The 18,183-nt window shown below is 51.1% G+C and overlaps 1 protein-coding gene across 1 annotated transcript in view; it reads right to left on the bottom strand.

Moving 5' to 3' along the window:
* KIF15 (kinesin family member 15) overlaps positions 1–18,183 on the bottom strand; it is a 927,627-nt gene that overhangs the window by 732,480 nt on the left and 176,964 nt on the right. Inside the window, exons 9-10 of the mRNA XM_086941724.1 lie at positions 13,807–13,932; positions 13,594–13,716 (exon numbers count right to left, since the gene is read on the bottom strand). Coding sequence (XP_086797850.1) covers positions 13,594–13,716; positions 13,807–13,932 — 249 coding nt within the window. The remainder of the gene's footprint in view (positions 1–13,593; positions 13,717–13,806; positions 13,933–18,183) is intronic.

Raw genomic sequence — 18,183 nt, forward strand, 5'->3', positions numbered from 1 at the left:
TGTGGAGCTCACAATCCTCGAGCTGGTGGGTTCGCAAGTAGGGGCCGCGGCAGCGCCAGCAGGCCTTCAAGATGGTTCACGGAAGGTTGAGCCGTGGCAGCGCCAGCAGGCCTTCAAGATGGTTCACGAAAGGTTGAGCCGCGGCAGCGCCAGCAGGCCTTCAAGATGGTTCACGAAAGGTTGAGCCGCGGCAGCGCCAGCAGGCCTTCAAGATGGTTCACGAAAGGTTGAGCCGCAGCAGCGCCAGCAGGCCTTCAAGATGGTTCACGAAGAGAAGCCGCGGCAGCGCCAGCAGGCCTCCAAGGATGAGTTTGTCTCGGTGTCTCTCGACTCCAGGATACAACTGCCTTCCTGCTCTGGAGCTGCCCCAGTTATAGGTCTGGCGCCCTTTGATGTCCGGACCCTCGCACTTGGAGGTCGGGAGGTCCGGGATGAGGGAGTCCAGACACCCAGCAGGGGGGTGGAGCCAGCGCCCAGGGAGGCTGGGGGCGATCGAAACCTGGCGGAGGGGAGCCATCGACACTCCTCCTCCCATTGACCTACCAAGTGGTCTCTTTACCTCCTGGGTGGATGGAGGTGCCTCGATGTCGGGGCCTGGCTGGGCCCGAGGCCGAGGTCGACCCGAGGCCACGAGGCCTGGTCGTGTAGTGTCCAAAAATGGCGGCTGGGCCGGCGACAGGGGTTCTGGAAGGGACCCGGGCCAGCCGATGCTGTGGTGTTCCGGAGCCAGGGTTCCGTCGGGAACGGGCCGTGGGTTGACCCGGCGGGTTGCAGGGGTGGTTCTTGTCCGGGAAACAGGAGGTGCAGGGGTCCGTCACCCGCCATGCGGGGAGGGATCGGGCCTTCCACGAGGCCTGTCCAACATGCGTCCCCCCAGCTGAAGGCAGGGAGAGTCACCCATCCTCTTGGGTACTCTCCTCGCCGAGGCGGAAGAAGCGGGACAGGCCGTCTGCGTTGGCGTGGTCGTGGCTGGGGCGATGCTCCTCAGTGAAATCCATCCCCTGCAGGGAGATGGACCAACGCAACAGCTTCGGGTTTTCTCCCCGCATCTGCATCAGCCATTGCAGGGGTCGGTGATCTGTTCGCACCCGGAAGTGGGTACCGAAGAGATAGGGCCGGAGCTTCTTGAGGGCCCACACTACGGCGAAGGCCTCCCGCTCAATGGTGCTCCAGCGCTGTTCTCGGGCCAGCAGGCGTAGGCTGATGAAGGCCACTGGCTGATCGACTCCCTCGGTGTTGAGTTGGGAGAGGACGGCCCAAACGCCATGATCTGAGGCGTCCGTCTGTACTATGAATTCCCGGCTGTAGTCGGGGGCTTGGAGCATGGGGGCGGTGCACATGGCGGACTTGAGGTTCTCAAAGGCCGCCTGACATTCGGGAGTCTAGTTGACTTTCTGGGGGTTCTTCTTGGACGTGAGTTCTGTGAGGGGCCCCACAATGCTGCCATAGTCTTTTACGAAGCGCCGGTAGTACCCGGTGAGCCCCAGGAAGGCTCAGACCTCTGTTTGGGTGACCGGGGGCTCCCAGGCCTGGATGGCGGCAATCTTGAGCTGGAGGGGGGCCACCAGGCCTCTTCCCACCTGGTGCCCCAGGTAGGTCACGGACCCTTGGCCGATCTGGCACTTGCTGGCCTTGATGGTTAGCCCGGCCTGCCGGAGGGCGTTCAGGACCTCCCGGAGGTGGTGGAGGTGTTCTGCCCAGTGGCGGCTGTACACAGCAATATCGTCCAGATAGGCGGCGCTGAATTCTTCCAGACCCGCCAAGACCTTGTTCACTAGTCTCTGGAAGGTGGCGGGTGCGTTTTTCATTCCAAATGGCATCACTTTGAAGTGGTAGTGGCCATCCGGGGTGGAGAAGGCGGATCGCTTCTGGGCACCTGGAGTGAGGCCGATCTGCCAATAGCCCGCTGTCAAATCAAAGATGTTCTGGTAGCGGGCGGCCTTGGGGACCAGTACGACTGGGCTGGCCCAGGGGCTGTCGGACGGCTCGATCACTCCTAGAGCTAGCATCTTGGAGACTTCCGCCTGGATGCAGGCGCGTACTCGATCAGGCACCCTGTATGCCCTGTGTCGGATAGGGGGGCTATCCCCGGTGTCAACGTCGTGGAGGCACCAGGGCGTGACCCCCGGGATGAGGGAGAACAGGTCGGCAAATTGTAGTAGCAGTTCTTGGCAGTCTTGGCGCTGCGCTGGGGACAGGGTCTCGGAGAGGTGGACCCCCTCCACGGAGCCGTCTTTCTCGAGCGTTTTCAGGAGATCTGGGAGGGGCTCGGAGTCTTCTTCAGCCCCACTGTCGGTAGCCATAAGGAGGCTAAGTTCAGAGCGCACAAAGTGGGGCTGGAGTCTGTTGGCGTGGAGGACACACAGGGGGTTTCGGGGTGACTCCATGTCTACCAGGTAGGTGACGGGGCCCTTGCGCTCCACCACTTTGAAGGGTCCCGTCCATTTGTCCTGGAGGGCGCAAGGTTCAACCGGGGACATCACCCAGACCTGTTGTCCCGGCTCGAACTCGATGGATGAGGCATTCTGATCATACCAGCGCTTCATGTCCTCTTGGCTGGCTTCGAGGTTGGCCTTGGCAAGTTCCCTGAACCGCCGTGTCTGGTTACGGAGGGTCAAGAGGTACTTGTATACATCAGGGGGAGTCTTCTGAGGGGCCACCTCCCACCCTTCTTAGACCAGGCTGAGGGGGCCCCGGACGGGGTGTCCGTACAAGAGTTCGAACGGACTGAAGCCCAGGGATTTCTGGGGAACCTCCCTGTAAGCGAACAGGAGGCACGGGAGCAGCACGTCCCATTGGCGACGTAGGGGTTGTTCCAGGCCCATGATCATCCCCTTGAGGGTGCGGTTGAATCGTTCTACTAGCCCGTTCCCTTGCGGGTGATAGGGGGTTGTGAATTTGTAGGTCACCCCGCACTGTTGCTATAGGGACTTCATGTAACTGGAGATTAAGTTTGTGCCCCTGTCACTGACGACTTCTCGGGGGAAGCCCACCCGCGAGAAGATCCCCATCAAGGCTCGGCCCACCACGGGCGCCGTCACGGTCCGGAGAGGTATGGCCTCAGGGTAGCGGGTGGCATGGTCCACCAGGACAAGGATGAACCGGTGTCCCTGTGCTGTCCGGGGCTCAAGGGGCCCCACAATGTCTATTCCCACCCGTTCAAAGGGGGTGGTGACGATGGGAAAGGGTTGCAGGGGGACTTTCAGTTTTCGGCCGCTCTTCCCGCTGGCCTGGCAGGTGGGGCAGGCCCGGCAGTGGTTCACTACGTCGTTCCGCATTTTTGGCCAGTAGAAGTGGGTCACCAGGCGGCTGTACGTCTTGTCCTGCCCCAGGTGCCTGGCAAGAGGCACATTGTGTGCTAGGTTTAATAGGAAGTCTCTGAAGCGGAGGGGGACCACCAGCACCCGGCTGGCTCCCAGCTCGGCAATCTTTTGCTCACTGTAGAGCAGCTCGTTGTCCCAGTAGATCCAGTGGGCCCCCGAGGCATCCCCTGCGCTCTGAGCTGTGGCCTGTTGTCGGAGTCCCTCGAGGGAGGGACATGCCCTTTGTTCCTGGCGGAATTGTTCCTGAGTGGGGCCACCTTCTTGGCGCCACTGGGCCAGCTCCGGGAGGTCTTGGAGTTGATCCGGTTCTTCGTTGCTGAACCCCGGAGGACCAGGTTCAGGGGTGGTTTCTCCTGTGACGACTGGCGGAGGAGGTTCGGGCCACTCCGGTTCCTCTGGGCTGGAGATGGCGCGGGCGGCCATGGATTGGGTCGTTACACAGACCCATTCAGGGAGACCCAGCATCCCCAGGTGCTCTCTTCGCTCAACGGCTGACCAGGGGGAGCTCTCGAGGTCGTTCCCCAGAAGGCAGTCTACCGGGGCATCGTCGCGGACAGTCACTTTTAGCATGCCAGACACCCCCCCCATTCGAAGGGGACGCGGGCCATCTGGCACAGGCTCTCGGAGTTGTCTGCCGACCGCACTGGACAAAGTACATTGGGTAGGATCTGGTCCGGGGTCACCAGATGGCAGCGCACTGCGGTCACGCTGGCCCCTGTGTCACGGAGGGCTTCAGCTCGGCGTCCATTGATGGTGACCCACTGGCTGTATTTCTGCGTGTTGGCAGGGATGGGAGCCCGCGGGACCATGTCCCTTTCCCCTAGACAGACCAGAGACATGGCGGCTGGTTCCCACTCGGGCTGGTACTGCTCGTACTCTTCGGCTTCTTCGTGGCCCGGCTCTTCTCCCAGGGCGGCGGCGGTGATCTGGCGGTTCATGGGGCTCTGATTTTTCGGGCAGTTGGGATCATTGGCGTAGTGGCCGGGTCGCTGGCATTTGTGGCAGGTAACGTTGGAGCGGAACCCTGGTCGCGTTGGAGGGCTTCCTCTTCCGGCCGGGGGCAGGGGGTTGCTAGTGGGGGGGCACCGTGACGGTGTCCCGGCACCGACCCTGGCCTCCTCCTCCTCCCCGTGGGTGGTGGGGCCCTTGGGAGGCTCTGTTCTGTTCGCTGGGCCAGCTCCGAGGAACTCGGGTGCTTTCCCATCGGTCTGCTTCGATGGCTAGTTTCCGAGGTTCGGTCAGCTTGCTATCAAGGAGGTGCTGTCTGAGTTCGACGAAACAATTATTGGAGAGGTGCTCCCACACAATAAGGTCGAATAATTGCTCGTAGGTGGTGACCCGGCTGCCCTTGATCCATCCCTCGAAGGCTCTGCTAAAAAAGTTTACGTACTCCACCCAGGTTGTACCAGGGATGCGTTTACAGTCTCGGAATCGCTGCCGGTACATCTCGGGCGTGAGCCCATAGCGAGTGAGGAGGGCGGCCTTCATGTCGTCGTAGGATGTCATCTCGTGGTCGGGGAGTTGCAGCAGGGCATCTCTTCCTTCGTTGACGAATTTCCCCCATAACCCGGCTCCCCAGTCGCTCCGCGGGATTCGGTGGGAGGTCATGGCTACCTCGTAGGCCTTAAACCATTGCTGGATATCATCGTTCCGGTAGTATTCCCGGACGACGTCCTTGGGGATGTGGACCTTGGGGTCCATAGGGGAAGTGGGGCTCTGGTGCCTGGAGGCGCCGAGGTCTTTGTTCTGCCGCCGAATTTCTAACTCCTTCAGGTTGCGCTCATGCTCGTATGCTAGTCTTTTTTCTTCCAGCTCCCTCTGGCTCTTTTTCTCTTCTCGTTCTTCCCTGAGCCGTAAGTGTTCGAGGGTGATTTTTTGTTCTGCCAGTTTGAGTTCTCCATCCAGGCGGAGTCGGGCCAGCTCCAACTCGTGGAGCCGGCTTTTCTCCCGTTCTCGGGCCTCTTCGGACGAGAGGCCCGCTCTTCTTTCTTCCACGGGAGTGGTATCTGTTGTCTCGAGGCTTTGATTTTGGGGTGGGGATGTTTCAGTCTCCACCCAAGCTTCCAAGACGTGCTTGAGGTCATCCTTCGTGCTTAGTCCCGTGGTAGCAATGCCCAGCTCTATGCAGAATTGCTTTAGTTCTTTGTGGCTGAATTCTTCCAGCTTTTCCATCTGAAATTTTTCGGTTGTTCCACTCTTTTGTCGTCATGGTGGCTGTGTGTCGTGGGGTGAGTTACTCTCTGTACGATTGTGCGTCGGCTCGGATCGCGCCGCTGGCCACCAATGTTAGACGGGGACCCGGAGGGTCGGCCGAGTAAGGGGGGAGAGGCCTCCTGGTGAGGGCCCTCTCCGGTAATCGTACAGACGAGTAACTTCCCCCCCACAGATAGACACCACACAGAGAATTGTTCTGCACACTTTTATATATCTTTAGGCAAGGTAACTGACGGTACAGCATGACCAGGATACGAGGATCCTGTCAATTCTAGTCTCTTTTGGGGAAAAGGGTAGCGGGACAGTCTCAGTACCGGACAGGTACGGGTATAGCGGGTGTGGAGCTCACAATCCTCGAGCTGGTGGGTTCGCAAGTAGGGGCCGCGGCAGCGCCAGCAGGCCTTCAAGATGGTTCACGGAAGGTTGAGCCGCGGCAGCGCCAGCAGGCCTTCAAGATGGTTCACGAAAGGTTAAGCCGCGGCAGCGCCAGCAGGCCTTCAAGATGGTTCACGAAAGGTTGAGCCGCGGCAGCGCCAGCAGGCCTTCAAGATGGTTCACGAAGAGGAGCCGCGGCAGCGCCAGCAGGCCTCCAAGGATGAGTTTGTCTCGGTGTCTCTCGACTCCAGGATACAACTGCCTTCCTGCTCTGGAGCTGCCCCAGTTATAGGTCTGGCGCCCTTTGATGTCCGGACCCTCGCACTTGGAGGTCGGGAGGTCCGGGATGAGGGAGTCCAGACACCCAGCAGGGGGATGGAGCCAGCGCCCAGGGAGGCTGGGGGAGATCGAAACCTGGCGGAGGGGAGCCATCGACACTCCTCCTCCCATTGAACTGCCAAGTGGTCTCTTTACCTCCTGGGTGGATGGTTGTGCTTCGATGTCGGGGCCTGGCTGGGCCCGAGGCCGAGGTCGACCCGAGGCCACGAGGCCTGGTCGTGTAGTGTCCAAAAATGGCGGCTGGGCCGGCGACAGGGGTTCTGGAAGGGACCCGGGCCAGCCGATGCTGTGGTGTTCCGGAGCCAGGGTTCCGTCGGGAACGGGCCGTGGGTTGACCCGGCGGGTTGCAGGGGTGGTTCTTGTCCGGGAAACAGTAGGTGCAGGGGTCCGTGACCCGCCATGCGGGGAGGGATCGGGCCTTCCACGAGGCCTGTCCAACATTATCTATATTATATAATCAAATTAAGTCTTTTGTGGATATAATATATGTTCACAGAAAAGAACATACCTTGTTTGCTTAGAATATTTGTGTTTCAATCACATCTAATTGTTCATGGTTCGGAATAAATGTATTCAGTATATGTTCTAGTACAGGTACAGGTGTGCGATGATCTTTAAATAACTTTCTAAATATGAAATGTTGTTTTACAAAATCGGGCACGGAATGGTAACACAGCCTAAGAAACTCTTGGTCAAGTATAGTGGGGTCTCTGTGTATTGACAACTTTCTAAAATTAACATTCAGAGTGGACTTAAAATCAGACTTTGCAATTAAAGAGGATCTTAAATTACAATTCCTCAGACACTAACCATGACTTTTATACCAGCTCTCATACAAAACGTATCATTTATTAAACGTAATAAGGTAACCCAATGTTATACTATGAGAGGGCCTTGCAGTAGTTATAAATGTAATGTAAGAGTGTTTAACCTCCAGGACATGGAAAACATAAAAGTAGGTGTCCAACTCTTTAAATAAAATGCTCCCCGTCTCAACGACTGTTTAAGGCCTACACTAGGGATGACCCATGGATTCACTCTAGTAGTCCTGGGTTCAAGGAGATGGTACTCGCTCCTTCAAGCAGCGAGGCAGGCCCCAACCAGCAGGGCAGGCCCCAACCAGCAGGGCAGTCTTCTGAGGCATAAGGCAGTCCTCAAGCACCAGGGCAGTCCTCGGAGTGCAAGGCTGCCCTCCTGAAGTCTTCCGCATGTCCAGGAGTGTACTGACGAGTTGGTCTGAAAGACAAATATTTATACTTGGTGCTAGCCTTTGAAGTAGACAAAACTTCTAGACTCCCCCCCCCCCCCCCCCACCCCCTATATACACACACACATCTGTTTCTGGAATTTACTTCCTTTACAGGCCCAGGCTCCAAGGGGTCTAGGGTGACAACAGGCTGGTGTTGAGTTCTTTGAGAGTTGCTACAGGCAGCCCCTTTTAAATGTAATTAGAGAGGGAACAGCTAAGCTCCTCACATCCTAGCAGAATGGCCCATACTGCTAACACCTAATCCCCTTTTTCTCACTGTCTGGGAAGAGTACACAAAAGCCTACTATATCCAGTCAGGTGACCCAGGACGCCGGCTCCAAATGGTTATGATAACAAAATAGCACATTTCTAAAAGTATAATTTTTAGAACTGTGACTTAAAATCAGACTTTCACATTAGAGGATTTCGAATTACAATTCTCTTGAGACCAAACATGACATCCCTACCTGTTCCCAATCAAAAGTGATCACTTATTAAATTAACTGAGATATGCTTGACTACTGAGACAGTAGTGAAAGACAAATGTAGGAGTTTTTCACTACCAGGACATGTGAACCTTGAAAACAAATGTCCTACTTTTTAAATCAAATGCACCCTCCTCTATACCCTCTTTAGGGCCTAGTGTAAGGAAGACTGGTAGGTCCTAAAAAGGAATGTTTGGGCCTTGCAAAGGTTTATTTTGCAAGGTCAAAATGGCAGTTGAAAACTACACTACAGGCTGCAGCGTCAGGCCTGAGGCATGTTTTTAATGGCTACTTTAGAGGGTGCCACAATGAGTGCGGCAGGCCCACTAGTAGCACTTAATTTACAGGCCTTGGGTCCAATAGAACAGTTTACCAGGGACTTACAAGTACATTAAATGTGCCAATTGGATGCAAGTTAATTTTACCATGTTTTAAGAAGACAGCACCAGCTCTAAAGCACTGGTTAGCAGTAGTAAAGTGCATAGAATCCCAGAAGCCAACAAAAACTGGTTCAGAAAACAGGTGGAGTGAAAGCAAAAAGGTTGGGGTGACCGTGCAGAGAGCCACTAGACACTAGCCTATTTTCTGCCCGATTTGCAATGACATTTGTCAGCTTCGGCTAGATCTGGTGAGAGTGGACAATGCACACTTTAATTTTAAATGTGGTATGCGACAAGGCAAGCCGGACACTTCTTTTGGATTCTGTTCTATATTAATCACCCTGAACAGTCTAGTCTAGTCTGGATACTTGTATTGCGCAACATATCACATCCCAAGGGAGTCTCATGGCGCATGCGGGGGATGCATTAGTTGATGGAGGGAGGGAGGGAGGGAGTGATGGATGGATGTGCTCCCGATTGGCACACGTCCTATACCAGCATTGCTTTATGCTAGGAATGCTTTCCTTCTATCTAGGACAGTGTTAGTTGACAGGACTTACTGGATTCATTCATGAGCTTAATAGATAGTTCAGATTTGCGGACAAACTTCAGTGAATCTCATGTAAAGGTGGTTGGTCCTAGGTCAATTTTTTAAGCCTTTTTTAAAAAAGGCAATCTTATCAACCGTGTTGAGTCAATTCCGTATTGAGAAGTGACATTCGATTCTTCCAATTCATGGGCCCATTTGGTAACCTCTAGAAGACGTATCTTTGCCAGGGCAACAGCCTCTATTTTTGATTTTGTTGCCAGGTTGGGTCACAAACCACTGGAGACAATGTTAAACATTTACAAGGCAAAATGTGTACCCATTTATGCTTAGGTCAGCGAGATTTGTGGTAATGCGAGCTCCCTTTTGTTACAATTAGGCGGAACATGTTCCTAACATGGTCCAAAAAATATTTTTTTCTAAGTTCTGGCTCGTTTGTCATACGTGAGTAATTGGGGCAAGGACATTGTCAGGCATTCTGCATTTACAGGCTTTGCTCCTATAGCTCTCTGTCTGGCTGAGACTTGAACAGAATTAAACTGCATAAATATAAAAGACTGTATGTCCCTTGACTTGGTTTTAATAATTTGAGTAAATTCGGATATCCTTAGATTTTTGAACTCCGAAATTATTGATAACGTTGATATTGTCTGGACTGGAATAAAAATGCCTCCAAGGATTGGAAGTACTGAACAAGTGGTCTGTGAAAAACTAAGTTCTGTTAAAATCTTCTTTGTTAATGGAAGCATATCTATTTTTTGATATGCCTAATCATCAGAGTTTTTATTGACTCATTTAAGGTTGAGCACGATTCATTTTTTGCTAGCTATCCCCAAAGGCCCCGTTATTTTATAATGCCCAGACATTTTGCTGTGCTCTTCCCTTTCTATAACACATTATGAATGTAGGAAAGTAGTATCTGCTTCTTATGGTTACCCCCACTTTTTGCTGATGTCACACTGTTTTTGGACTAGCTGACTGGGATCCTGCTATTTAGGACGCTATTCAGGACCCCAGTCTATCTGCTTTCTCCCTTAAATTGCTAAGTATGTACTTTAGGTACACTCCAGATTGGATACTAGGGTACACTTATCAGTCCCTAGTATATGGTACACCATGTACCCAGGGCATAGGTACCCCAGATGCCTCCCATGGACTGAAGCATGTATTGAGCCACCCCTGAGAGGCCATTCAAATTGACACAAGCCTGCTACAGCAGACTGTGTAAGCTGGTATTTGCACCACTTACTTAAGATATATGTTCACTACATCTATCTAAATCACTACACTTAAAAATCTCTATCTAAATCACTACACTTAAAAATCTCTATCTAAATCACTACACTTAAAACCTATCAGTCACCCCATGGCAGGCCTTTTCAATCCTGAAGGCAAGGTGCTGGGTTTTACGTGAGAGGGTGCCCCTGCAGGAGCAGAGCTCCTCTGCAGCCTTCGGAGACCATTCTCCAGGGTTGTCTCTGATGCAGCCAGACATATATGTTTAAGTGCATTATAACCTCACGGTAAATGCTAACTTTAAAACGGCTGCTTAGAAACATGTCGTGTTTGGTGTCAAACACCTTGGAATCATACCTCCACACCAGTAACTGGTGTGGGGGGTATTATTCCACCCTTCCAAAGGGATATATGTGGGTTACTGATCTACCCGGTACCAGCTTTCTCGACCTAAGATTTCATCTACACAGGAGGTGGGTTCCCGAAGGTCCCTGAGGTTGATCAGCCCTCTCAGCGATGCTGAGACCAGTATCCCTCGTGGGGACCGTGCAACCCAAACCCCTGTGCACAGTGTACTTTTGCAATTGCATATGCTTGTTGAGAATTACCGAGTTTGTGCATAGACTCGGTGTAGTTCTTACCCCGAGCAGTATTTGCACCGAGGATATCCAGCCTCCACTCACCGAGTGTCCTGTGGGCTGGTGCTTTTCAAAGCTGCTTGAGGTCTCCTCGCGATCCTTAGTCAGTTGGCCTGTGGTTCCTGGCGAGGGTCACCTTGTTTGTTCTTGGGCTTACCTGGTTGCTCCAGACGTGCCCTCACTCCAGTGCTTGGAGAGTACCCAGGACCTTGCTGATCCACACCGTAACCAGTTTCTTATGACCGTGTGGGTTGCAATTGCCAAGGCTTGTTGGTGCTCCAGCCAGACATCGACCCCTCAGCACTTGACATCCTTTGTGGGACAGCTCAACTCCGGATCCTGCTCGTCCTTGATGTCTCCTCGTTGTCCTAGACGTCTCCTGGTCCCTGTGGCTGCAAGGTCAAGCAACCCTTCTTCACTCCTGAAGCATTCGACATCAGTGGGCATTCAACTACTGAGCCCCTGGTCACCTGACGTGACCCAGACTCTGTCCCCTCTGCTTTCAGGTTCCTCTCACCTAGAATACAGGCTTGGATTCCACTGAACAGTCTTCGCCCTCCTGGCAGATGTACTTCTTTGCAGCTCATCATTGAAAACGACAAAGGTTTCCGACACCACCTGACCCCTATGCACCCAGCTCCTCTGGGATGGGTAACACAGGTACCTCGGTACTCATTGGTGGGGTGGCTTTAGAACCTCCTATGTTCCAAAGGGTTTGCTCGAAGTCCTCTTATAAGTGTCCTTAAACTCTAACTTTGCAACTGCAACTTTCCCATAGAGTTGTACGGAGAACGCATCCGTGTTTCCTCACTGCACCCGTCCTCCTTGGGCTCCCTGTGTCACTCCGCTGGGTGGTTCCTTGGGGTCCCAGCGATTCTACATGCTCTAGGCACGTTGTCTAGTCAAGTAGTTGTTGTTATATCATATTTTTTGTATATGGTTCGGTCTCCCCCTGGAGCCCGCTGTGTAATTTGCTATTTACAAATGTTCTATTGATTCAGTATTGTGTACTCTGTGCCCTAGTGTCGTATAGAGGCTAGTAGAGTTATATGCATAAATACATATTTTTATACAACACTGTGTGGTTCTCCTTTTATTTAGTCATTTAGGAGGTGATATTCTGGTAAAACAAGCTGCTTTACATTCTTTCAAGATTAAGCCTGAAGGCTGCTCTCCACAGCTACCACTAGGATAGTTTTCTACATTATAAGGGTTGTGTGGACTAGTACAGGGTGCCCACTTTAACTAGTGGACAGCATATACCAGGCCACCTTCTCACAGCGGAAGTCTTATTTTTCCCCAGTTGGCTGATGAGCACTTTAACCAAGTGACAGACTAAAGGCCTGATTATGAGTTTGGCAGTCCTGGAGTAGGCTGCCTTGCAAGCACCCTGCTCCAGGACCGCAAAAGTTGACCTCGCCCAGATTACGAGTAGATTTGTGGTCTGAAGGGACGTACTGTGGAGTTCGGTACGGTGCCAATAAAAAAAAAGCTCTGCACTTGGAGAACTGCATCGTTTTAAAGTCCATGCTGTGCAGGAAAGGGGGTGACTGCACACAGGGAGGCTAATCACGCCCCCTGTGTGCACCGCATAGCGCCGAGCAACAGGGGGCCCTGTGGGGCTCCCTTTGTTTCCTCATAGTCACAGTTTTCATGGCGGGCTCACAGCCATGAAAATCGTGGTGGAGAAGAGATCATATATGCTTGGCAGTGCAGCAGAGGCGTGGCCAACTATATTGCGTCCTCAAGACCGCCAAGGATCTCTAATCTCTAGTGGCTACGGCGGCCCCACCACCCAACATGTAATAGGGTGGTTGGACTGCCAGTGCGGCAGTGCCCGCACCACCACAATGGCTACGGCGGTCCATCGGAAATCTGCTGATCATAAAACCAAAAACAAATATAAATAAAGATATTACAAATGATTCGCTCATGTCTACCTCTCAACACAAAGTATTTTAACAGGCATAATAATGGGAAGATGTGAAAAGCAAGTTGTGCTACTTTTGTACACACAGTAGGCAACAAAAGCACATTCAACAGTTTTTCTAGAGTATAATCTTTAATCCTACACCTTAGAGCTTCAGTTTAGACAATTTCTACAATAAATTACCAAACAGAGAACAGTCCAGCAATCACAGACGGTCCATGGAACACCAGAAGAGGTCTTACACCCCCCCCACCACTTGTCTCAAAGGAAGGAGGGAAATCAGGGGGGGGGGGCGGTCACACAAGGATTCTCCCTCAGGTTCCTTTAAGTTTTTTTTATTTACTTCTGATAATTGAAACCATGATTCCAGCAGCTTGATCCGAAGCACTCAGCAAGGTCCTCTTGTGTAGTATGGCAGTTCCCATTGTGCAGGCTGTAGGCCATACAAGGTGGGGGATTGATTGCAGGTCCTGGCCAACGGTTATGCACAGTGGGAGTTAACCAAGGACAAGAGTTAAGCTAGGATCTGCCCCTAACCAATCCCCCTCCCCCACCGTGCAAAGCCTCTCGCTGTGCGGAGTAGGGATGAGCTGAGGGCAGCGGGTTCAGCTGAAGGGCCTGGCTGGCAGACCGCACATGTACAACCAAATACCATACATTGGGCTTAAAAATGAAAGATTTGGATAAAAAAAAAATGGTCACTAGAATAAAATACCCAAAAACTTATCTTCAGGCTCTGTTGTGACAACCCACTATGATCCTTTCAATTTCTTTATTAAGAAACCCTGGAGAGGGCATCATTCCAACGACATAACTAATATAACAATGCAAACATGTTAGTCACTACAGCATTTATGTATTGGACAATTGACTGTACCTTATTTTTAATCAGCTTTGCCCGCTGAGCAAATTGAAGGGTGGACAAAGTTTCACCAAAACATTTGGATCCAGGGTGCACATTTGCAATGATATAAGTTTTGGCATTACCACCCAGCGAGTCCTGTTGAGAATCATAAGATACTTTTATGTAGACATACTTATTTAAAAAAATAAAAATAATGTAAACAAACTATGCAAAACTTTATTTTACCCGTAGTAGAAATGTGAGTTTAGAGTCTCTATAGCAGATGTGCCGCTGTTTTCCATTCGAGACATCTACTAGTGCTGTAATGACTTGTCCCAGGCAGCTTAGTGAGCGGTTTATACTACCTGCTTCCTGAAATGGAAAAACACAAGAATAAGCATCACTCAAACAATTGCAATAAAACCTCCTCATAATAGGGAACACATTATGTAGCCTTTTTTATAAATACTTGACTATGTAAAATCTTAAAATTTTTCTAACAAATAGAAACAAAATTATTAGAGCAATAAATACTTTATTCAGAATTAAACTGTGAGTAGGGAAATATACCATTTGCGTTTCCATCAGGTTTGAATCAGAGGTGCAGTCTGAGATTGTGATTCAGGACACTACTTTTATGAAGAAAAGATATAATTTAAAACACGAAATAAACGTTTACTTTTAGATACCTGGACATTAGTAAGGGTGGAGGGGTATATTTTTAAGGGGAAATTCCTTTTAAGACTTGTGGTGTTTGTGACTCAAACAGTTGGTACTAGGGAGAAGGATCCTATCTTCCCCACCTGCTGGGGCTAATCGATGTCAGGGATAGAATAAAGCAATGTGGATTAAGTGTTGAAAAAGTCCAACATTCGCTATTTTTGCAACATGTTAATATCCTTTTGTAAAGCAAAAAATTGATTACTTCCTTTATTGTTAGCGTGGAAAACTGCCACATCAAAGGTGCTTTTATTCCAGAGATACTTTTGGTTTTTCTGCACCTTTCTTCTAAAATGTTTTAAAAATTGCATGTAAAGTATTGTCCTGAAATATTTTTTTCTGATTAATGAAAAATTTCCTAGCTATTGTGACCGAAGGTTTCAATTCTATTAAGGACTCTTAGGCGAGGATTATGCTATTCTTTCTCCACTTTATTGAATAGCAGCCATTCAAAGTTAAGTAAAACAAACTACTATTCCCATGAAACATAGGGAGTAAACAGAACAAAATGATAGAGTAGAGTGTCCCCTCTTCCCCTGCACGAATCACAGGGTTCCAAGGTGATGGAAGTCCTCCGTTACTATTCATTCCCCCTCTTTCGTCACCGAAGGTTAGCCAGCGAGGATGCCTTTTGAATCTAGTTTAACAGACTCGCCTGGAAAAGTAAGGTAGAATGTCAGTGACAGCACTTTCTAAGGTTTTGCCTGTATGGAAAACAGCACAGCATTTATATACAAACTTTAAGCCTTATTGTATAGAAGACTGTGAAACATCTTACCTACCCCAGTACGAGGGTGGGAAGGTACTAAATAGAACTTTAAACCCTCGGTGGGATAATCGTTGCCTCCGAGTCCTTAATAGAATTGAAACTTTCCGTTACGATAGCTAGTAAATTTTTCATTCTATGTCAGGCCTGGAGGCGAGGATTATACTCATTTAAAGCTTGCTCACCACCAAGTGAGCCATGTCAATAACCAGCTTGAAATAAAACTGTTTAAAGGTTGAGTTGGAAGACCAGTCTGCTGCATTCAGAATGTCTTCCAGGTGTGCTCCCAGGGTAAACGCTTTAGAGGCCATTGCCCCTCTGGTAGAGTGTACGCCGTAGGCCCGAAGGTCAATGACAGCTTACGACATTACCCACCTTACCCAACGGGCAATAGTGGGAGCAGAAACCGCCTTATGTCATTTCATGAGCGCAATAAGCAATTGTCACTCTCCTGGAGGACAGCACTCCTCAGACATTTCCTCGTACTCCTTAAGACAAGATACCACGCATAGCTTTGAAGAATCTGCAAAGCAGAATTAGAGATTGACTTCGTCCCACATTTTGTAAGCCTTCGAATTGTGAAGTTAACTCCCGTAGGGGAGAATATCCTGCCCGAAATGTCCAGGGCTCTGACATCGGAAACCCGTCTGCAGGTTATAAGACAAAGGAGCATGGCCAATTTCGCCGAAAGCTCTCTCCTAAAAAGGTATCAGTTCAGATGCCAGGACAAAAACAAATTTAAAACCTGGTTGACACCCCAGAGCTGTGACTAACGGTGCTCGGGGGAAGAGAAAGGCGAAAGCCTAGAAGAAGGAGGCAAATCAAGGGGTGTTCCCCCACAGGAGCCTCATACACCATGGTACGGCCCTCTGAAATGGCCGAACGGAAGGTATTAATGGTTCTATAAGCCAGGCCTTCCTCCGCCAGGGCGGCTAAAAAATTCAGAATGGAGGTCACATCTGCTGCCACAGGATTGAGACTCCGTCGCAAACACCAACTATACCTCCGATGCCAGGTAGAACGGTACCGCTTGGCGGTACTACAGGCCAAGGCCTTAGACATGAACTTTTCAGCCGCTCCCGAAAGGCCTGGGACTGCCCATCGACCCCTGTAATCCGCCACGCCATCAGGGCTTGAGAGTCTTGTGAGATTAGCGGGTGAGGGGCTCCGTCTGGACTGAGAAGGAGAGTTGGAAAATGGGGGAGAGGGATTGGAGAATCCCAAGAAAGTTCCATAAGAACCGGGAACCAAACTTGAGACCTTCAAATTGGTGATATCAACACCACGTCCGCTTTCTGTCGTCGAACTTGGGCTGAGACCCTCGTTAGCATGGCGCATGGGGGAAAGGCATATCCCGCCTCGCCCCGCCAGTCCTGAAGGAACACGTCAGTCCACGTTGCCAGAAATTTGCTGCCATGTCAGAGCGTTCTCGATTGCGTGCCCCCTAGATGGTTGATGTATCGGACTGTCGATAGGTTGTCCATTTTGAGGAGGATGCAGAAATGGATTGAATCCTAGGTCCAACATTGGATCAGAAAGGATCCCGCCAAAAGCTCCAGGCAGTTGATGTGTAACTGTTCCTGTTGAGACCAGACACCTCCTGTAGTGAAGTCGCCAAACCTCGCACCCCATCCGGACCTGCTGGCGTCTGATTCGATAATCATATCTGGCGTGGAATCCAAGATCGCACGCCCATTCCAGGCTTCCATATGGGTGGCCACCACTGGAGTTCCTCTGTGGCGTCCGTCAAGAGAATCACTTTCCGAGAGTACGGGAGCCCCCTGCGTAGATGGTGTGCCTTGAGGAGCTGGAGAGCTCTGTAATGGAGCTGGCCCGGGAAAATGGCTTGAATCGAGGCCGACAAGAGACCCACAATACAGGCTAGTTGCCTGAGGGAGAGTTGGGACTGAGAGAAAACTCTCCTGGTTTTGTGACGAATCTTAGCGATCTTGCGAAACGGGAGACTGAGAGTAGATTCCACGGAGTGGATTGAGAAACCGAGAAAAACAACCCTCTGCGCTGGGACAAGAAAGGACATTGCCTCGTTGATCACAAAGCCCAGGCTCTGAAGGAGGCTGACCGCCGACTGAAGGTGACGGGCTAGAGTGATGGGACACTGAGCCATCAATTATTAGTCAAATCTTTTTATTAGCATTTGTTGAATAAACAATACCATGATGAACAGCACATTGTGATGGGCTTGCCCGTATCCTTCTCTAAAAGCACATCAGGGCAGATCAGGCGTGCCACTACAGTCCCTGCATCCGCTAATCATGAGGCAGAAGATTGTACACATAGCAATAGTAAGGCTACCCACCCCGCACTAGCTTAGTGCGCGCTGCCGGGGTCAGCACCCCAAGGCAAGTCCATAGATGTCCACTCGCTGAGTCTCTGCGTATCAGCATAGATGAGGGTGGTTCCTCTCAGCACAAGGTATGCACATAAGATTGACTTTTTCGTATGCAAAACAGTGAAAACCAAACAGTGAACGGAACATACCTAGAAACAATTGCAGCTGCAGGAAAACCCCTATACCCACTGGTCCCCCCCCCCCCCAAAGCAACTCATCAAGGACAACCCATCCCCGCTTCTCCACGCGCTTCCTTACTCCGTTCACAAGCATAATGCTCTCCGGGAGACCAATCGTCCTCACAAGCTAAGTTGCCATTCAATTGGTAAGGCAAACTGGAAACACACCTCACAGCACACCCCGGTCTTTCCAGCAATACCACTCAACCATCCACTGCTCCAGCGCCTCCCGTCTCCCGTCTCCCCAGCCCGTTGTAGGGCACTCAACATGCATTCTCAACGCTCTGCCAATGGCTCCCTCCGGAGACCCACCGTTTCTTCCCTACGCACAGCCGTCCACTCCACCCGGGCCCACGCCTGAAGAGAAGAAATCCATGCCTGCGCCGTCGGCGGATCGCTCGCCTTCCAGCACCTCGTGAGGAGACGCACGGCCACCACTAACCCCAGATCCAAGAAGCGGGAGGATGCCTTGTCTTTGGGTGGTCTCTTAAACTGGTGCAGTATATACTCCGGCCACTCCAAGGGTATGGTGCGACCAGTGCATCTATAGAGTAACGCGCCTACTGCACCCCAATAGGAGGTCAGCCTGGGACAGATCCATAGAAGAT

Source organism: Lissotriton vulgaris, chromosome 10 (genome assembly GCF_964263255.1).
Source record: "Lissotriton vulgaris chromosome 10, aLisVul1.2, whole genome shotgun sequence".
Lineage (NCBI taxonomy): Eukaryota > Metazoa > Chordata > Amphibia > Caudata > Salamandridae > Lissotriton > Lissotriton vulgaris.